We start from the raw sequence: 23,114 nt of genomic DNA on the forward strand, positions 1-23,114 counted from the left end.
AGAAAAACTAAAGAATAAAAACATGTAAGTAGTACAGTGCCAAACAACCCCTAATGTTCTAAAAAAAATAGCAGTATCATTTTTTTACATTTGGAGAATAATGGCACTCTTTTAATTGTAAATGCAACTTTTTTAAGTTAAAGAATTTGTTTAAATTACATTACTTTCTGAAAACAGTTTATATGATATAGGATAAAAGGTGGTATTCTCTTACGAATACACCAACATCCTCCAAGCCCACATGTTTGAAATAACCCACTGAGAAAGTTAAATAATTATTAGAGAATGTGTAAACAAAAATGACAAGTTTTTATGAGAACGGGACTTCTATCCCTTCTTAGGTCATGAGGTCCCTATATCATTTTGCAGACATATAGGTAGCAGGAAAATCCATCAAGAAAGAAGGTGGTAACTCCTTTCTGAGGACTGGGATATGCAGCCACAGTAAGTGTGCTCTTGACAAGAACATAGGATGTCCATCTTTCTGGTGGCCTTCCCTTTGGTTCTTTGGTCTTTAGTTCACTGCAAAGAGTATATGAACCCCTTATTCAATGAGAAATAATGCCTTTATGTGTAATTTTCTAGAACTTTCTCATTTTTGACAAAACTGATTTTAACAGGTTATTTCTAACATATGTTCCTTCTTCCAATCTGAGACATGGGGAAAAATCATTCTAATTTCCACAGTTTGATTAATTCTGCTTGGCTATAGCTGTTCTTTATGTGCAGTGCAGCTTTCTTCCACTGCCTGCTCACTAGAGGATCAGTGACGTGGAAAGTCAAGTGGGCTGAGCCATAAATGGCACTTCCAGATCCTGCACTAAGCTAGCAAAGGAGGAACCATACCAAGTGCAGGCATGACTTAGTGAATCAGAATGGATGACTTAAATGCTGCAAAATGTAGATATCCTCTGTGGATAACTTAGCTACTAACAGGGCAAAATGCCTAAGTCACTGGAGTTAATAAATATGATTGAAGAGGCCCATTACTTTGTAATTTTTGCAGGACTTACACTTGAACTTTTTGTTTGTTTGTTTTTGTTGTTTTTAAACCAGTCTCCCTCTTTCCAGACTTCCCCTTTGCCTATTTTCTGGTCCCACCCTCAACACAAAACAGCTGCCCAGGTATTTAGCTAAAGCGTGAAAGGAGCTACAATTAGGATGAGGTTAATGATTGTTTTCTTGGGCACAAATTTGTTTAAATTTGTGTTAAGCTCTTTGGCTCAGTCAAGGGTACCCTCAAGCATTTTTATAGCAAACTTCCAGTGTTATTTTATTTTTATTTTTTTTGTAAACCATCATTACACATTGAAATCAAAGAGAAAACTCATTATTCTTGTCAAAGTTGGCTTGTGTACAGCAGGGTACAGCAGATTGTATCAGCGGTTATTCAAGGGTAAGCCTACATTTAACAGCTAAGAAGCCATTGAGATTTGAATTGAAGTCATAGAGTTCCCGTTTAAGAACTAGAAATTACAGTGGGAAAGGCACAAGGCTCTCTCCAGAGCACATAATTAGAGGTTTATAGTAATCACTGTTTGATGTGAACAGCACTTTCTAGCTATCTGTCACCAGCACTGATTTCTGTGTATACCATTCATGAATCACCACACTTAAACATTTCTACTTGAACAACTATTAGACAATTTCTCCGCTTAGGTCTTGTTTGAACTTGCCCTCTGACTGTTAACGTTCCTCCCATGCCTCTGCCTAGTAGCCTATTACATACATTGAAGTAATTTTAAGTGCATTTATAATACTTTGTTTCATATCCATACCCATAAACCACTATTCATCAAAGGAAAAGCCAAAATACCTTACCAATAATTTACCACTTATTTGACCATATGACCAGATGGGTCAATTTTGCTTAAAATTGTAATGTTGAGTTGTATTAAAATGTTTATATTTATTTATTCTGAAGAAGTTTATAGAAAAAAAGTCATTTATTGTTTCTCCACACTCAAAATATTTTTTATATTTGTACATTTTCCTTCAGTTTTTGTTAACATGTATATATATATATTATATAATTGCAGTTAGAATATAAACATAAATTTTCAGGCTATCTGTTTAATATGATACTGTATACTGTTTTGCTCAAAATTATGTAAGTAACAAAATTTGTTTTCTGGGAATTATGGAATCATAAGCAAAGATTCAGAGCAGAGCTTTTCAGAAGTACCTGAGCTAGGTCCCCGGGCTTGTAGAACTTAAATGTATTTACATATCTAAAGAAAAGAAACTCACAGGGGCAAATATTAGCAGTAATCATCTGAAGACTGCTTAGTGAATTTGACAACTTCATCCCCGCTGTAAAGATGGAGGCAGGTCATTTCATTGAGATAAGGGTGTCAAGCCTTCCCAGGCCAATATTACTATACGTTTCCTTATCTCATGCATTCTTCTTGTTCAGAATCCATGTTCCCCATACACTCTTTTGATTAACATTTAGTTACCATTGTAAGTCTGTTTAGAGTGGAGGGAGAAAATAGACCAGTTATATATACAGTCAGCCCAGCCTCCTGTTTTTTGTGGGCTTTGCATCTGTGGATTCAATCAACTATGGATTGAAAATAATTGGAAAAAAAATTGGGTCTGCCCTGAATATATACAGACATTTTTTCTTGTCATTGTTTCTTAAACAATGCAGTATAATAACTATGTAGCATTTACATTGTATTAGATATAAGTAATCCAGAGATGATTTAAAGTACATGGGAGTATGTGCATAGGTTATATGCAAATACTAAGCCATCAGGAACTCAAGTATCCACAGATTTTGGTGTCTCCAGGAGATCCTGGAACCAGTTTCCACAGATACTGAGGGATGAGTGCATACGAGTATTCACATTCCTATAACAAGTAAATTTCTCATAAATGAATAAGTAATATTTGATTATAATTGACATCCATATTGGCAGAGCTACATGGGAAGTATTTCATGTCCTGTGATAGGTACTTCCTCAGAGGAAATTAATAACTTGGCATTCTTATTTTATACATTGGTGTTATGAACTTAGTAAATATCAGTCAAACCTGGGAAATAAAACCGCCCTCTGAAAATCTACCAAATCTCCTCATTGGGCTTGCCTAGCTAAGGGGCAGACTCTGGACAATGGCATCAGGTGCACCCTAAGGAGATAGGCAGTTAACTGACCACACTCAGACCTAGTGACCCTTAGTGTGGAATGCTGAATGAAAATCTGTGGAACTTCTGCAAAATAATATTTCAATTGCTGCAGAATGTTATTTGATTGATACTTACAACCTTCCAACATTGTATATGATCATGTTTAAAATGTATATGTGTCTATACATTGCTATGAATGTGTATGTGTGTTTATATATGTACATTTGTGTAATGAATGATGTGTTTAATATATACATACATGCTTTTGGTGAATATATTCAGGCTGTTCAAAAACTACCTAAGCAAAGAGTTTCCCCTTACCGCACACTTCCCTCATCAATTTACTCTGTTCTCCATAGATAACCACTAAAATAATTTGGCGTTGAAAAATCCCCAGGTCTTTTTCTAGGCATCAATATATCTATAAATATGTTCGCACACATACAATAATTATACAGCCTCTTTTCCATAGCCAAGATTATAGTTTACCAATTACTATGTGACAAAAACTTACAGAGAGCTTTTTCTGTGCCATTCTTTGTAGTGACACCATACATACCTTAGTTTGAATATACTAATATTTAGGTGTTTCTCTATTGAAGAACATTTAAATTTTTACTTTTTTAAACCTTCATTGTTTTAAACTAGTTTATAGATAATGCCTTCATACATGAAATATTTGTGTATATTGATCAGAATATCTCTAGGATTCAATGTGATAATTGAGATTGCTGGATTAATTGTATTTTTAATTTTGAAAGATAATGACAGGTTAGTTTACTAACTGCTGTTTCCATTTATGTTCTTATCTACAGTAATTGATGTGCCCTTTCCCCCTTATTCTTGCCAATACCACTTTATTAAACTTTTAAATTTTGTCATAAGATTTGTTTTCATATATTAATTTAATTCCTGAAGTTCCCAGCTCACAGATGAATCAAGTAAGCAGAAAACAAATGGTAATAAGCAGAGAGCAGAATATTAAGATGGTATATTTTTGTTTTCAAATACAGTTAATTTTATTTCTTTAAAAACCTCATAGATGACATTGGTCTTAAAAAAGACAGAAATTTTTTTAAAAAAATCTCATAATTCCACTGTCACCAAATACCCATTGTCGATGTGTTGGTTCTTTTTTAAAACTATTTTCTGAGAATTATATATTTTACATTTTACATTATACCCTACTGTCAATGTTGTATTCTGTTTTTATTACTTATGGTGTGGCTTTTTCATCGAGTTTGAATTTGTTATTAGACTAGGAATTTGGCACGTAAATTTGTAACTTTGTGAAATCTGATTCGTTTGTATAGGGACAGGTGGAGCAGAATTATGTATAGGTAAAATTGACATTAATTTAAACAATTCATTTAAGCAGTAATTTAAAATTTGTTTATTCAAAAAGAAATCTTAGTAATCCATCTAGTGAATTTCCTTATTTTTCATAAGAGCCACATTGAAGCCTAATGAATCTATCCTTTGGCTAAGCTTGCTAGCTAGTTATGTGAAGAGCTAGAACATCAGATTTTCTCACCAGGAAAAAGGGCTCCCTATTACAGCGCACTATTTTTTACTCCTCATTTCCTAGTAATTTAAACTTTTGAAGTAATTTACCTCTTGATATCAACTTAACTTATTTTAAATCTCACCTTCACTGTGTTTCTTCTCACCCTGTAAACTAATCTTATGGAAGTAGAATAGACAATAAAAATTGGATAGAAAAGTTAATGGAAACTAATAGGTAATGAAAAACTACCTCACTATATAAATTTAATTTCCACTTTTATAACTAAGAGGTGTTTTAAACAGTTTTTTTTTTTAACTTTTGCATATGATTTTACATGAAAGATAAATTTATTACTTGTTTATGAATATTCTTAAATATTACCTTGTCTGCTTATCAACTTCATTTTACCTCTTGCATATGTCATGAAAAAACAGCTTTAAATGTAAGAATATAATGTAATGCAGTTTCTACATTAAAATTATAAAAGTTGTATGTCCACAAATAATTTAGTTTTTAGTTGTGATCTCATTTGTTTAAAAGTTAAAATAGCATAGCAGGGTGCTTTGGATTCTTAAATAGTGAAGCATGAAAACTTGATCTAGATAATTTCTCAAATATGACTACTGTTCCCCAATTTTGGCAGCCTTAATGTAACAATATTTACATAAAACGTTTAGTTAATTTACCAGAAACTTCAAACATAAATATAGTAGAAGGGGTAGAATGTATGAAAGAATCCAACTATTTAAAAAAGAATATGTCAATATTTGTGGTTCCTGGAAAAAGATAGAGGGATGACCCATTAATATATTCAGATTTTTGTTTTCTCTTAAAAATGTATTTAAACATTTATTTACCTTTGCCTTTGGAAAATTCTCCTTTTCCATTGATGTATAGAGTTTGGCAACTACTCAATTTTCTTCAATTATCAATGAACCAGGTTTAAATATTAATTTGATATGTTCTTTGTAACCACTGATTTTATAACTCAATTATAATAAAATAAGCACACGGGAACCTTAATATTTAAATTTCACTATGCTTATATGTATGAGTTAAATCGGTTTAAACTAATTCAGATTCTGTGATGACTCTTTTGCTAGGTGAATATGTCCTTTGATTCATATCCATAGTAAAAATCATTAAGGAGATCTGGGATTCAAATCCCTTTTTGGAAATGTACCTATTTCAGGACACATGTTTAAGCTAAAATATAAACTTCTATTTGCGTTTGTCTCAGTAATAAAATTTAATTATTAATTCAAACCATGTTTACTCCATGAATTTTCAAAATATAAAAATAATTGTTTCCATCCCACTTGAATTAAATTCTTTACTTTCTGATTATTTGCCATCTCTTTTACAAAGATTTTCTAAAATACAAGTTCATATAGATTAGCAAAGCATATTGATAAAATAGTACTTGATTTTCAGCCCTATTTTCTTCATCCTATGGTGTCTATTTGCATAATATTCCAGTGACTGATATCTGATCCATCCATTTGCCTGATGTGTCTCCTTAACTTTGAATCCAGAGCTCAATGTAAGTTCTAGTCTTTCTTGGATTATGTTTGAGTTAAAGGCAGTATTAAATTCCCTTTTCTTTCTGTCGCATGTTTTGTTGCTTGTTCTGTCTCTCTCTCTCTCTCTTTCTTTCTGGTGGAGTTTTGCTCTTGCTGCCCAGGCTGGAGTGCAGTGGTGCGATCTCGGCTCACTGCAGCCTCTGCCTCCTGGGTTCAAGCGATTCTCCTGCCTCAGTCTCCCGAGTAGCTGAAATTACAGGCATGCACCACCGTGCCCGTCTAATTTTGTATTTTTAGTAGAGATGGAGTTTCTCCATGTTGGTCAGGCTGGTCTCAAACTCCCAACCTCAGGTGATCCATCCACCTCAGTCTCCCGAAGTGCTGGGATTACAGGCATGAGTCACCATGCCTGGCCTGCTTGTTCTTTCTATGAGAACTCTAAAATTGTCTGTCAAAGGGACAATAAGGAACTATGGGAAAAACTTACTCTTTATGATAGTAGCCCTTAAATCTTAAATCTGTTTTTGTTTTTTATTTAGTTATTTTTTTGTACCATGGGTTACAACATTTTAGCTGGTGCGAAAATCCATTGATGGTCCAGCATTTGTTTTAATAAAATGACATAATGAGACATAAAATATCAACGTGCTTCAGAGGCCATAGAGTTAATTTTTTTTTCTTTTAAACATTTGTTTCAGTGTGTATGTGTGTGTGTGTGTGTGTATGTGTAAGTGTGCACTGGGATATTTGAAAATTGTGTTCTTTATGACTGTGTTCAGAAAACTGTAGTCTAATGATAAAGTTACTGTAAAAATCTTACTCTGTCTATATCATCAAGCACATTAATAAAATAACTTATTTGAACTTTCTTACAATACTTTGCTCAAAGCAAGCACTAACACACCATAAATAAAAATCAAGAGACACAATTACTCCAACCTTACTGTCAGACAAACTGTCAAGAATGATTGTCTGAACCACCTGGCAGCAGTTCTGCCCCTGAGAGTGAGTGCAGACACAGTGCACCAAGGTATGGAAACTACATGGAATAGGGGGAGAAAGTGAGCTGTGGAAGCCAATGAATTTCTTTGTCTCAGGAGTCCTCCAGGAGTTCTCTTAGTGTCAGAATTACAATACCCTGAGTAAGGACAGTACAGCCTTTCCAAGGGCTTTTTTTCCCCTTCTGAGCTGAATTAAAAAAAGCATATGGGAATACATATATGTTATATATATATATATGTGTGTGTGTGTGTGTATATATATATACACATATATATGTATGTGTGTATTGGAATATATCACCACACTTGGAATAATTAGTCATTGTTCCTTTGCTAAGTTCTGTGTCATTTCATCAAATCCTCAAAAATTCTACTGCTTTTAGGAAGCCTTATTGAACCAATTGGAAAATAGAGTAGTATCCCTCTCCCTTTTATTTAAGAGCATGTCACATTGGCTGGGTGCGGTGGCTCACGCCTGTAATCCCAACACTTTGGGAGGCCAAGGTGGGTGGATCACTTGAGGCCATGAATTCAAGATTAGCCTGGCCAACATTGCGAAACTCCATCTGTACTAAAAATACAAAAATTAGTTGGCCGTGATGGCGTAAACCTGTAATCCCAGCTACTTGGGAGGCTGAGGTACGAGAATTGTTTAAAGCAGGAGGCAGAGTTTGTAGTGAGCCAAGATCCTGCCACTGCACTCCAGCTTGTGTGACAGAGTAAGACTCTGTCTCAGAAAAAAAAAAAAAAAAAAAAAAAAAAAAAAAAGTACATGACACTTTATTCATTGCATGTAACTCTTTGCTTTCCGTGATAATATTTTCTTTTTTTAAAGTGCCCACCTTTCCTTTTGTCATTAAAAGACACTCTTTCTCATCATATTCTAACTTTCATTAGCTACTGCAGAGGATAGGGACCATCTGTTTATTCACTTCGTAGGTATTTTGAATAGTGCTGTATACAAAATGATGCTTTAAAAATGCATGTAATGATCATTCCTTTTGAAATAGAAAAGAGTCACCATTCCCTCTCAATATTATAAATTGTATTTCCCCAAAATGCCATGCTTTATATTTTTCTAAATAGGATTTGATGGTTCCCATATGTTCCTAAATGAGAGTTTTCTTCTAGACACTTGTACAAATGTGAACAATAAAAATGAATACTTTGTCCTTTTCCCTTTTAGCTGCTTCCCTAGGAAATCTCTATTTTGCTCCCCTCATTGGAAGGCCAAAATAGCAATGCCTTTGAGTGTTTCTCCCCTAGGAGCTTTTCCCTTTTCTTTCTCTGAAAGTCTAGAGAGCCAAATATCCTCTTAATGACTCGGCCACCTGAGCAGTCTTTGTCAGTGGCTTCCATGCCCTTCTCCCTCACAAAGACAGATCCCATTACACTGCACAGATTGAAGGGGGCCCTTCTGCTGGGATTTGGAATACTCCTGGGCACAACATCGGGGCCCGCAGCCTTACATCCTTAGTTAGATATGTGTTTTCACTTGGGGCGGGCCTTTGGTATTCTGTGTAGCAACTAAAATGCATCTCCCTACACACACCCTACTCACCCCCTACTTCCTCTTTTGTCCTTACTTCTGTATCACCCCTCCCATCTCCAGATCTCTCTTGTGTCTCTTCCCTAAATACCTGAGGTTCTATGCCCATGCCCCAGCATACAATCACACCTTTTTTCATCCTCTCTCTCTCTCTCATCAGACTCTTGCTATCCTGCCTTATAATCTGGAGCTGAAAAATAAATCTGGGATAATGTGGTTGTGGGGCCTTGTAGTGTTCTGTCCAGGCATCATAGTTGCATTTGTACAAAGGTCTTTCTGAAGATAGAATATCAGTGGAATTTTTGGTAATCTGCAGTATGCATGCACATTTTGATCAGGAATGTGCTTTCTATCTTTCTTTTTGTTCATGGGTTCCACTAATATTTTTCTGTGACCCTCAAATGATCCCATGTAGATGAATACCTGGTTATTCCATACTTAGGACTTAGAGCCCTTTGTATTTATAAACCAACAGATTTTTTCTCCTTAACATTTGGAGTGAGAAAAAGAAATCCTTGTTAATTTAAATAAATCACTAGGTTGGTTTAAAAATAAGGAAGCAACTGATTTTACTTGATTATTTCACTGAAATACAACAACAAACATTTATACAGTATTTATTATAAACCATGTACATTACTAGTATTATTTTATTTAACAATAAGAGCAACCCTATGAGGTAGATAATATTATTATGCCCATATTATGAATAAGAGAAACAAAACTCTGTAAGTTAATCAATAGGTTCATACAGCGAGGAGTGATGAAGTCAGATTTTAACACAGGTAATCTGTGAAACTACTGCGCTCAATCAGAGTAATCAAGTCAGTTAAAATAGGAACATAAAATCTTTCCTTGGTTTGCAGTTGGATATTAGCTTTGAAAGCAAGCACTAACCAAGAGGAATCTGACTTTCTTCTAGAGGCTGATATAGAATGATAGTTTCTTTATTTTTAATGTATGTATACATGCATTGGCTGAACTGTTAGAGGCTCTCAAACACTATTTGTTGGCTGTACACTTTGGTTTTCATTCTCAAGTTCAAATGGAACCATTTAGTCTCTTTTATTTCTAAAGTTTCTTCATACCATGGGTTTCTTAATTTCTCTAGGAAATACCAGAAAGTGAGGATAGAAAGAATAATAATATTTCTTTGCCTCCAAAGAGTTAACCATTAAGCAGATGAAAGACAGAAAGATAATTGTAACACATTGGTGCTTTTTAAAGACTTGTGCATTGTCCTCTCTTTGCAATAGGTACCATTTCTGTCAACACATTGCGTACTCCCTACACTGCTCCTGGTGAGAGTGAGATTCTGGACCTGGATGATGAGTTGTACCTGGGGGGCCTGCCAGAAAATAAAGCTGGCCTTGTCTTCCCCACCGAGGTGTGGACTGCTCTGCTCAACTATGGCTACGTGGGCTGCATCAGGGATTTGTTCATCGATGGCCAAAGCAAAGATATCCGGCAAATGGCTGAAGTTCAAAGTACAGCTGGAGTGAAGCCCTCCTGCTCAAGGGAAACAGCAAAACCGTGCCTTAGCAACCCTTGCAAAAACAATGGCATGTGCAGGGATGGGTGGAACAGATATGTCTGTGATTGTTCCGGAACAGGCTATCTTGGCAGGTCATGTGAGAGAGGTAGGATTCTAAAACCCCAACAGCCAACTCCCTGAGATGAAAATTGCATTAAATGTTGACCTCAAACCTGTGCTGACCATTGAAACATAATGCATACCCTACTGAAGTAAACTCTGTTTGCAAGCTGAGCAGCCATACCTGACATGGATTACTAATGAGCTCTTAATGTTTTTCAAAGAGCTTGATTCTGAAAGGACACAGCTCTTAAGTATATTGCAGGAATAGAAACTTGAATCTTTAGTATCCTCTAGAGTATGAGCCTAAGATGTATTATAGACAATAACTGCTGTCTTTTTTGCCCAGTTTTTAACTTCAGAACATTAGACAGTAAAAGAGGCGTGAATTAGACATACCTATGGCTTCTAGTGCTAATATCCATGGTAAGAAATAGCATTTGAGGCAAGCTAAGCTATTAGTTGCAACTTCCCTGACCCAACTGGGTGAGACTTAAGTTAGCCTGTTCATTTCACTTCAGTCAACTTACAAAAGAGGCAATATCCTCTCTGAAAAGTAAGCTGACTTTCAATCACCTAAGGTACACCAGTGTTTCTGGAAGTGTACCCTAATAGAAAAAGTACTTACCTTTGGCTAGGACCTAACCAACTGCAGAGGATTCATTTACCAATTTGCTATTATAGCTTAGCTGGGCCTATTGAAGTTCTGAGCAGGTGCCACCCCTCTTTTTCTAATAGGAGGCAAACCTACATTTTATTTTTCTTTTTCTCACCCTATAAAATAAAAGGAATGAGGATTCAAAGAAAACTGAAGGGTAATAGCCGTCCCAGTTGATCTGCAGAACAGGCTAAAGGAATAAATAGCAGAACAAATAGTTCTAAGCTTATTCTTCCATCGACCCAGTGTTTCAGACAAATGCTTTAGTCACTGCACCCATTGTCACTTATTTTCAACAATGGAGCTAAAAATCAATATGAAAAAATACTGATGAGTTTTTCCATTGTCCTCACCTGCTACAAATAACATTCCTTTATTACATATTTAGCCTAAAAGTACCTGGCATCTATTTTTAAGCTATGAATATTTATTGTTTTCCTTTTTTATTCCTGAAATAGTTCAATTCAGTTTGCCTAAAACCTCCTAGGAAAAAGAGGGGTTGTTTTGTGAAATCCAAAATTGAAATCTGATTTTGGTTATTTATCTTAAAAAGGAGGTACATCAACTTACTAGTTCTGTGATTAATATTAAAAATATAAATATTTAACAGTAATATAGTAATCATATATTAAACCGCTTACCATATGCTATTATTATTGTGTGTCATGCATTTAGATGGGTCAATAGATGGATATGTTATCACATAGATATAGATATATTCATTCTCTTTATGATAGTAGCTAACTGCAATTTCTGTGAATTGTCAGTACAACTTAGCTATTTCTGTATAGTTTAGTTCGTATGGTGTATATTCTTTATAAGTTTCCTTTTTGCATTTTTCTTCCCAATTTTAGTTTGTTTAGTTTTGTTTTTGGAAATTGCCAAAAGGATGAACAATGAACAAAGCTTGCAAGGTATAATACAGTTAGGCATAATATGAGATTAGCAGACTTGCATGATTTAAGGTTTTGTTTTAATTTTAATCACTCAGAGAGCTGCCAGTTATTCTGATGCCTCTTGGTTAAGTGAAGCTGAAAAAAGGGTATAACTCAACTGTCACATATATTACGGAAGCTTTCCGTTAAATATGCGTGGTGTACCACCCTGTGGCAATATTCTGCTACTACATATGGCAAAAATGAAAATAGAAATTGTAGACTTTTCGAGCCAGGATGAGAGAGAAGAAATATTTATATATTGCAATGATTAGAAAAAGGGTCAGCAAGCATATGTAGATTTGTAAATGAGAATTTAATAGCAAACTTCATCATTGGGATTTGACATACTTCTTTATCTGATAGGAGGCTGGACGTTTCTGCAGATTTCTTTGTCTCCAGGTTGGCTATATGCATTTTTGGGTGGTTCTTGTTACTGGATTACCTATGTGTATTGCATGAGTCTTTTGCTTTTCAGAATTAATTTTCTTGCTCACGTTAGGGTGCCTCCTGACAGCAAAGGAAATGTGTGATGGTTGTCATACTCAATACCACAAAATTTAGTTTCTGTCCAGCTCCTGGCTATTATGCCCTAGTTCAGTTAACACAAGATCATGCCTGAACCTCTGAGTTTCCAATTTAAAAGAAGGGGCTTTGACTGAGTTTCTTCTCCAGACACACATTGATTAGATAAGGCTGTTGTTGATCAAATACGAGTTGACAACTCTTCAAGTTTTTTTTTTTTTAATAGATAACTTTTAAACTTGTTTTCTTATTATTCAGCAAAAAATGATAATTTAATATTTATGAAAATAATTATTCAAAGTAATTAAAAAGCATGTTCAACTCCTTGGATTTAGAAAGTTCACCATGGAAAAAGTATGTTGCAATCACATTATAGGAGATGTTTATCCTGCCTAAGGGGGCAAAGGAGTTTATAAGAAAGAACAAAATACTTGCTAACTTAGGCAGACAAGAAGAGAGTATTTTGTTTTACATATTTTGATCCTATAAGAAGGAGTAGTACAGAAATAATGTTCAATGATTGAAAGTTAAATTTAGTACCTTCCCTTCTGCTTTATTTTTAATAAAACAGAATTTGTGGAGACTTGATCATATAAAAATTATTCTCAGTCATATGTAAGAATAAGAGCTTTGATATAATCAGATATCTACTTTATACTGTGTGTTAAATTCTAACAGATGGAGGGACAGATGTCAGAGCAATATAATTTGGCTCCCTGTCTGATTTTCATCGTTGATCACAATATGTGACTGCCTTTCGGCAAAACTGAGTACAGGTGTACACTTTAGACTGCAACAAAGAATAATGCAGAAAAGCAAATTTATCAAACTTAATGACAAGGGAGAAGGAGATATAGAAGACAAAGTTGAAACTGTTTTTCTCCCCCAGTGGGAAGTATTATACTAGAATTAGCCTTTTAAAGATTTATTGTATATTCTAAATGATGAAATAATTTTACTAGTGTTCAAGGATGCTGCCAAATAGCATAACCTTCAAATGTCAGAATGTTGTTTACCATTTATTTGGCAACTCTAGACTACAACCCTGTGCATTTTCCATTTCTTGTCTAATTAAACATTAACTCTAATTATGAGGAATCATTTAGACTTTCATTTGTCATTTATCAACAAGTTATTTTCACATTGAGAATTATTTAAAATGACACTCGGGGGCACTCAAGTTTTATTACTTTACTATGTTATTTCAGTCCTGCAGCTTTTTGGAGAATGTTAAAGGCTAATGATTCTGATTATTTTTTTCTCTGGGTTGTATTTCCCACTATATTTATGATCCGTTGTCAGTCATCTGTATTTCTAAAACGAGGTGCCCCCGATTTAGTTTTCAATCAAATTAAGCTAATTTTCCCAGAAGAATATGATTATTTCAAAAATATGATTAGTGAATAATAGATCCTAGTTGTACAGATTAACTAAAGAGGAGAAAACAAACACTGTTTTGATCATTTTATCTGTATGATACCAAAGTAACTGAACACATGATAATGGCTTTAACCCTTTTTTTCAGGTACTTGTTGCTTTACAGGTATGGATCATGATTGTCTAGTTTAGGAAAAACAAAAGTAAAGATCAAATTTCTTTTAAAATTATACCACGATCATTTTTCTCTCTAGAATTCACTATAGCTTTACACTCAGGTTTTAATTATTTTTTGAACAACAGCAATTTGGTTATTTGCACTGGTCTTTGACCACTGGGATTTCACTCCCATTTGAGAAACTTCTTGCCTAATTGGAAAAAAATATGATGTGATATAGAACCACTATATTTTTGAAAGACCATATTTTGTTTTATCAGTGCTTAGGGCATTGCCTAACCATGAGGCCCCTATTTCAGCAAATAGACACTTCCCTAGCCTATATTCTGCAGCCCAATTTTGGCCTTCAAAGTGGACTTTATTAAATATTTTGTTCATGCACATTACTGAAATTAGATTTCACTTGCAATAAGCAGAATAAATACTTAATTTCTTTGGTGAGCATTTATGTAAGCTTGGTATTCAAATTGAAATTAGCTCACTGTGTGTGTGTGTGCAATTATTGATTCAATTAATATTTATGGAGGCTCTGCTGCGGGCCTGGCATCATGGGGGCACTTGCTGCTGATAGAGCAATGCATATAAGAGACTGATCTCTGCCCTCAAGGTGCTTGTATTCTAAAGGGCAAATACAGATAACACTATACAAGCAAGAAATGATCATTTTAACAAAATGAAATGGTGAATATCTATTGAATAACTGGAGGGGATAGCAGGCCTCTCTGAAGTAACATTTGAGCAAAGACCTGAATGCTGAAAGAACCAGCTATTTAAAGATCTGGGGTGAAACATTTTTCAACAGAGGGATCTAAAAGTGCAAACACTTCAGTGAGATCATGAAATTGGTGTATCTGGAGCTCACTGAGCAAGAAAGGGGACATACTTAAAGCTGAGGCCAGAGAGACGGGCTGCGGCCAGGGTCACACTGATCTTTATAGGTTAAAAAAAGGTAGGAACACGGTTGAGGAAGCTACTACAGTGATGTAGGTGAGAGATGAGAGCAAAGTCTGAGGGACATTAGTGGCACAGGTGAGCAGCAATCAATTCAGAATGTGGATTGGAATTAGAGCCTGTAGGACTTGCAGACTTGCAAATGGATTGGACATGGCAGAAAGAGTAAGAGGAATCAGAAAGCTTTAGGTCAGAGCAATGGGTTTATCACATTTACTGAGATGGAGAAGACTGAGGAAGGAGCATGTTTTGAGTTTGTTCGTTTTTGAAGGGAGTGAATTAAGAGTTTAATAAGGTACCTATAATATTCCAGTTGAAAATTTCCAATAGGCAGTGAATGCTAGAGCTCAGGAGAGAAGTCAGAACCCTTAATAAATATTAGAGGAGTGAGCATATGAGTTGACTGAGATCTCTTAAGTAAAGACGTAGATGGAAAAGAGAAGGGAGCTAACCTAAGCAGGGAGACCTGGAACAGTCAGTGCTTGGAGAGGCTCTGGATGCTCACTTAATCCCAGAATGACAACAAATAATGATTAAAGTCTTATAGAAACAGTACTTGACTTTCTGAAAGATAAACTTGCAAAACCACAACTCTGAATATAGTCCCAATATTGAACACAGTTGTATCAGTACAGTTAATTGCTATGCTGTGTAAGTAGGCAAAATAATGAGAATTTCCAGGTTCATTTTAATTCCAGGTATTTTTTTCTTTATTAAGTATCATCCTGAGTTATTGGAACCAATGAGAAAGCAAACTGATTCATGCTTGTTTTGCAATATTCCACTACCATATGGAACTTAACATTAAGGAGTCCTGACTCTTTCTTAAAGCCATCAGGTTGTCATCAACAGTTTTTCTATTCGTTTCTTTGTGTCTTTAAGACAGTACTAAGCAACTTCCCTATTGATGTCATCTACCTTGATTTAGTAACAAACATCCTTAAAAGCTCCTCAGTCTCACCCCCATGCTTATTTAGTATAACAAAGGCACATCATTATGCTTTGGGTGACAACGTATTCAGGACACCAGGGTTGTGCTAATAGATAATATTTAAAGTTACTCCCCTTCTATAAATTAACCTTAAAAGGAAGCAACAGTTTAAGCCTTTGTAAAAATTACCTTGCTAAACATAATGGCTCAAAAGAAGCGTTGTCTGTTGTTTGGTAATATCAGTTTTTCTTTTTTCTTTTCAAACATCACCTTTGGTAAAGTACTGGCCCAATTCCTACAGTTAAGCCATATTTCCTTTTTTTTTTTCTTTTAAAAATAATTCCATCAGGGCAGAGATTATGAAAAAATGATGATAGTAACTTCTCCTAGAACTACAGGTTTTTAGGACAGATCAAAGCCCTAAGAAATCTTCTGGCAGTACCCTCTTATTGTGCAGATGAATAATTCAGAGCCCAGGCAAGGCTGACCAATTTCACAGAACTGGTCAGTGGGCTCACCGTACATAAACATGAATTGAAAAGTTGCTGGAGGCTGGGCACAGATTCCTTTTGGGAACCTGGGTGAGAGGGTCACTTGAGCCCAGGAGTTTGAGACCAGCCTAGGCAACAAAGGGAGACCCATCTCTAGAAAAAAGTGTTAATAAACTAGCCTGGCATGGTGTCATGTGCCTGTGGTCCCAGCTACTCAGGAGGTTGAGGTGGAAAGATTGCTTGAGCTCAGGAGGTCATGGCTGCACTGAGATCCCACCACTGCACTACAGCCTTGGGAATAGAGACTTTGTCTCAAACAAACAAACAAACAAACAACAACAAAACCCAAACAAATACAACAACAACAAAAAAAATCCGCAACTTTGCTGGTGTTTCAAACTAGGCTCACACTGTGACTGTACAAAAGAACGTGATCTTTGCTTTTGAGAAGGGAGACACATAATCAAACCCTCAAAATTCAACATGATTAATGCTATAAGTAGAAAGTGCTATGGGAACAAAAAAAAAAAAAAAGAAAGAAAGAAAGAAAAGAAAAGAAACTGATGATATCTATGTTTCTGGGCTTTAGAAAATATCTCACAAGGGAAGTCCTCTACTCTGACCTCTTTTCCAGCTTACAGTTTTGTTTATTTTTGAAGAAGATGAATTGATTTTGTAGTATTTTGTTCTAGAAGTCTTAAGTGATAATAAATGATCCTTTTTCCTTATTAAAGTATTAATGCACTCTACCATCCAAGAACTTATTATATTCATTTTCCATCTCTAGAGGCAACGGTTTTGAGCTATGATGGGAGCATGTTTATGAAAATTCAGCTCCCTGTAGTCATGCACACGGAGGCTGAGGATGTTTCCTTACGGTTCCGATCCCAGCGTGCATATGGCATTCTGATGGCAACCACTTCTAGAGACTCTGCTGACACCCTCCGCCTGGAGCTAGATGCAGGACGTGTGAAACTGACGGTCAATCTAGGTAACAACCTGCCTTCCCCCATTGAACTAACACTTTTTTACTTTTTGTTCAATTTTGCCTGCAAACATTGATCAAGTAGCCTGTTTGCCATGGAAAATTAAAACATTTAATGGTCTTATTTCCATCATTTAAAGTAATTTTAGGTTTTGGGGGGCATCTTTTTATTTTTTTATTTTTTTATGTTTAACATAACTTACTGTTTTGTGATTTCTACCGCTGAGGGTTCTTAAAAGAGAAGCCATGTCTGTCAGTGAGGTTAATCGAAAATGTAAATGATTAAGCCTGAGGTTGCCTCAGGCTGAATTTTCTGTTGATATATTCACTAACATTTAGATTGGTTGTAGGTGACATCTTTGCAGATAAATAAAAACGTGTTTATTTAGAAAAGATTTGCACAAAATATCAAATTTCTGCTTTGTTATTGAGATCAACAGCTGTTCTTACTCGACTCCATGGGCTTCTCCTTTGAATAGTCACCTTTGTGGTACCCCATCTTTTCTGTTTTGGAGTACTGTGTAGTGGTATTTTGCTATCAAATAGCGATCCACAACCCTTCAATGCCCAAAGTCTGCGGCCCTTAGCAAACAGCCATGAGAACACTAGAGACACAGGCTCTTCTACAGAGAGATAATGCTTTCCTGCTTAATTGTAGCATTAAGAAAGACTCATTACAGTAAAACCTCACCAATCTGGATGAATTATGGAGAAAAACCAGGCTGAATTAGGAAAAAGTCTGAATTGCAGATTTTAAAATTTGTTTAAGCAGTTTTTATTTTTTATAAATTATACTCAAAATCATAATAGTTTCGAAAGTCTTATCAAGGAAAGGACTGTCTAGGCTGATTTTAGTGGTTGGATAAGAATTAATTATAATTAGCACATTGTTTCATGCCAACTGTGCCATCAACATAAATTACTGGAAATCAGTTGTTTTCCCAAACTTGGCTTTTCAAAATCTTGTTTATGAGTTTAACTTTTTTTTTTTTAAGAGAGTTTTGCTCATATCAAAGGAAGAATTAATATTCTGCCCAAATTTGCAGTGTTATCACTGTTTCAAAATAAGAGGAGTCAAAATTAATGAGGTTTTACTGTATTTTTGGCAGTGTTAAACACACGTAGATAGAAATGAATAAACAGAGAGAGAAAAATAAAATTTGAAACTACGTAGATTTACCTAAAAAAAAAGAGTAATAAAATGTGATGAGGTAAGGCATTTGTGGAAACCCCACCTACATTTTCAAATTGTGCTGGGCAGAATGATAACTCATAAAATATAACATTATCCCATTGGTATCTTATTGCCTATAATTATATTTAATTAACATTAGTGAAATTAAATAATAAGGTTAAAAAATACTACTTTAAGAACACAGAGCACTCTCCTTTACTGTTCTGTTAGAGTACCCTCTAGTGACAATGACAGGTTATTACAAGCCGATCAAAACAAATCGCCTAATTGCATGCAGTAAAGCTGCTGTTAGTCAAAGTGGAAACACTCATGAGAATTTTCGAACAGCAAAGCATTCTGTAGAAAGAGCTGTGTAGGTGCTGGTCCTTGGCTGTTTGCAACCACTTTTCTGATGCGGTTGACGACACATGACAAACTCAGCTATATGGAAACAGAATCTAGGTTTATATTTTTTATGTTCCCCAAAGGCATTAAATAATAAAACCCAAACCAACAAATATATATAAAATAAATAGAAAACATCCTACATAGTCTTTTAAAAATAAACGCTATAATTACAGTTTGTGTTACCCATACCAGATGTTCTGTTCTTATAGTAGCTGCTTTTATATAAAGCAGGTATAAGAAAGGGAAAATCAAGAAAGGAAAATCAAGGGAACTATGACACTTATTATATAGAGATAGCATTGTTAGCTCCTAAGAGAGGCATAGGCTTGTGTGCTTTGAATAATGACTGCTCCTTAGCCACTGGAGTTTCTAAAGGAATCATACAGTTGTTTCTTTCCTCCTCCAATTAACGCAAGGTATGGAATCCAGCCAACATCTGGCAGTTACCTTTTTATGCCCAAGCAAATAAAATTTAAAAACAAAACAAAAACATTTAGAGCAAGATAAGAATAATTTTAACTTGCTTTCCATTTGACCACTGCAATTCTGAAGGATTCTGTTGGCCTTTGTGGGATATTAGATTTCAGAGGTCCAAGATGCCTGAGCCTAGCTGAACCTGCACTGTACCCCATTGTGACGGAGCACTTTTACATTTTGCGGAAAACAGTGATATGTTCTTTCACAGATGGGGAGAAAGTTGCAGCCAGTCTAAGCCAAACATCTTTGACATTTAACAACTCTTTACTTCACTTAGATTTGTCACCATGTAGCTTTGTTTGAATTGGCCATTTTTAAAAACTTCTATTGTTGTTTCCAATGGTAAACTTTTATAATAATACACCTGGGCTTTATAAGTATGTAAAGAATAATGATACTGAGTGGCCATATTTGCATGTGTCTGTCCCCGGAAGGGTGGACTGTAATTTTATTGGATGTCTGCAGCTATTACCTTGAAGGATGAATTTTCATTTTTCATCTATTCTTCCCCATCTAGATTGTATCAGGATTAACTGTAATTCCAGTAAGTGCCTATTCAAAATTTTTAAAATGTTATTCCTCCATTATGATGTAAGCTAGTCAAGAAAAAAAGAGAGAGAGAGCAAGAGAAATGTGTTTATAAAACTCATGAACTCACTTTTAAAGTATACCAGTCCATCATCTGGGTTGTAAAAATTCATTTAAAAATTTGTACAGCTGAAGACTTTCCCACTGCAGTTCCTACCTCTATGTGGAAAAAGAGGTGACAAGTGTTTTGTAACAGAATGTGCCAGCACCTTATAGACCTTTAGATACTGCAAGTGGCATTTGTGGACTCCAGTTGTTCTCTTCATAACTAAATAGGAGAAAATATTCTGGTTCTTGTTTTCTTTTGTCTTTATCTTTTAACTCAAATACAAAAAAAAAAAATGTTAATTCCTCTTACTTCGAGAGTTACTATTAAACCCATCTAAAGTTTTACATAGACATAAAAAATTACTTGTCTAAAATGTTCTTCTTTGATCATTAAGAATGTTTATATGATGAATTTTTACATCCTAATCATATCTCTGCAAAAATAACCAAAACCCTTCAAATTTGTGACATGCATGCAAACTGATGAGTCTGAAAAGATGCATGGACTGAGTTTTCTTTGAATTTGGACGAAAATCTGAAAGGATAAAAGGACTGTGATTTTATTTTGAGTTGTAGTGTTATCTTAAGAGTAAACCTATTTATTTCTGTACATAAATGCTCAGGTTTTTCCTTTCCAGGTTGTGCTGATCACATTAAGAAATCTCCAATAATCACAACACAAAGTCATGAACAATTTAAATAAAATGGTTCTAACAAACTTCTAATCTCTCATTGTCATAATAAAGAATTTTTAAATTTATTTTATCGAAACAATGTTGAATGTGAGTTGATGGAATCTAGTCCCTAAAGCATTGGCCATGTTTTCAAGTGGCAATAAGGCATCCTCTGAGGAACAAACAGAGATCTTAAACTTGCAAAAACAAGACCATTTTTCTAATAAAATACATACTGTTTCAAACACTGTGCCTCTTACAACTCATAATTCTATCCATATATATTTAATATTCTTTTTAAAATAACATTAAAATGAGTTTGCTCAGTCACACCAATAAAAAAATAACAGAATGATGACTTATTAAAAATTAAGTTAATAAATTATAACCAATATCCCAGGCATTTAAAAAGATCTCAAACAAAATAGTTCCTGAAAATAAACTGTCAAAGCTCTCACGTAAGTAGAATTTTTCAAAGATATGTCATGTCCTCTCCAACTCTATCTCCTCCATGCATTCCTAAAAGGAATACACAATTTGCACATCTAATACCAGGTCCAGTTTGCTTTCAGCTCTGGGACATAGATGCAGGCCAAGTGGCAACTCACAAAATACTCTCTGCCAAAGCCATGTCTGTGTCTTACTGCAGCTATAGGTTTTCTTGATCTCTCCTGTATCTTAGCAAATCCATGTGGGGACAATATTCCTTTCTAGAGCTCTACCTTATGTACTCTTTTTATTTTGTTTATGCGAAGCATGCAACAAAGCATGCCTTTTTGAACTTACAAAATGTAACTCTGTAAACTATAGCAATTAATGAAAATTATTCAAATAACATGTTATTCTGGATTCTGTGGCTATATCAATGATTTTTTAAATGTATCTTTATAGTATAATTACCCTTGTTAGACTCGTTTGCCATTTGGCTTATATCATGAGACTCTAGTATTGAGGATAGTCTTATTTTTCCTCTGGATATTCCACAAAATAATACCTTTGAGGACAAAGGTTTTTGCTGTTTAGTGAATTGTTTTCCCTTTTTAATGAGTATGTGATACTTGAATTCAATTAATGATTGTGAGCTTCCAGTGTACACATCGGACAGGACTGTACATTCCTTAACTTGACAGCAGTCACTGGAAAGAACATTCAATCAACAGGTAACATTTTCATTTCCTTTGTCTCTGTTTTATTCGGGGAATAGGGGGCAGGTGTAGTAAGAAACCCAAGTTCCATAAAAAAGACTCGCCTTTGAGGAAAGGGAGGAATTTACATTCCAGATAATGCAAACCTAACACACAGTGATTAAATGAGCAGTGATTTCTACTTGGAGTGCATTTTGTACTCAATAAAAACTAAATTAACAATGTCTGTATCTCAGCATAACTTGCAGTTTAATGAAAGACTGATTTATTACATGTGTCCTCTGTGAGCCATAGGTTTGTCTGAGACTGAGAAAATTAATGTACATTTATTAAATAGCAGCCGGTAACACCATTATCTCTAAAAATTGTACCATACCTAAGACATCAACTGTATTGTGAAATTAATGTGAAATACCTCAATTGATATATTTTTAAGAAAATTATCACAAGAAATATACAAAGTAAAACATAAAAGATTATCTTACATTAAAAACTAATATTAAACTCTAAGTTATTAAGCTTGAATGGAAACTTCCCCAGAAACACCTTTCTACCTTTACTTAAAATTGTGCTGCTGTTTCCTGTAGTCATCTTATCTTTCCCTACCCCACCACCGAGTTTACAGCATTTGTACTTTATATGAAAAATATACATAGTGTCAGACTGTCTAATCTTTGCCAGTGAAGAATGGGTGGTAGGTGAGGAGGGTAGAGGGTCTAGTTTCTGTATTCAAATCTGCAGGACTATAAGAGATGGCAGATATGTTTCTTTTCCTGCCACTCCTGTGTCAGTAGTTTAGATGCAGTGACAGAGTCTTCCATGGACATGCTAGGGCACAGCCCTTTGTTAAAATTTCCTCTGAGAAAGGGCAGATCTGAATTCCAAGTATCATCTCTGTCAGATTCCTTATTGCTACCATTTCTTCCCCTGGGAAGAAAAGCTGTCAAGCATCCTTAAATGGAAGAAGAGAGCCTCTTTTCATTTAAAAATAAAAAAGCTTATTTTCAGATATAGATAGGGTACTTTCTTTAAAAAGCTGTTTCTGTGAATAATGGCCATTTCACTGCCAAATGTATGTTTTGATCTTTCAGATTACAAACAGAGTGTGACTGCACACAATCCCAGACTCATCTCAGTTTCTTGTTGCTCATTATGAGATGGAGTCTTGCTCTCTCACCCAGGCTGGAGTGCAGCGGTGCAATCTCAGCTCTCTGCAACCTCTGCCTCCCAGGTTCAAGCTATTCTCCTACCTCAGCCTCCCA

The 23,114-nt window shown here is 35.1% G+C and overlaps 1 protein-coding gene across 27 annotated transcripts in view; it reads left to right on the forward strand.

Annotated features, from left to right (window-relative positions):
- NRXN1 (neurexin 1) overlaps positions 1-23,114 on the forward strand; it is a 1,134,169-nt gene that overhangs the window by 488,169 nt on the left and 622,886 nt on the right. For 17 of the 27 annotated variants that reach the window (XM_045368569.2, XM_065527617.1, XM_065527623.1 and 14 more), the window contains 3 exons: positions 9,970-10,353; positions 17,141-17,344; positions 19,915-19,941. In XM_045368569.2, coding sequence (XP_045224504.1) covers positions 9,970-10,353; positions 17,141-17,344; positions 19,915-19,941 — 615 coding nt within the window. The remainder of the gene's footprint in view (positions 1-9,969; positions 10,354-17,140; positions 17,345-19,914; positions 19,942-23,114) is intronic. The other 10 variants (XM_065527620.1, XM_065527621.1, XM_074011824.1 and 7 more) reach the window with 1 other exon arrangement.

This window comes from Macaca fascicularis, chromosome 13 (assembly GCF_037993035.2).
Source record: "Macaca fascicularis isolate 582-1 chromosome 13, T2T-MFA8v1.1".
In the NCBI taxonomy this organism is placed as follows: domain Eukaryota; kingdom Metazoa; phylum Chordata; class Mammalia; order Primates; family Cercopithecidae; genus Macaca; species Macaca fascicularis.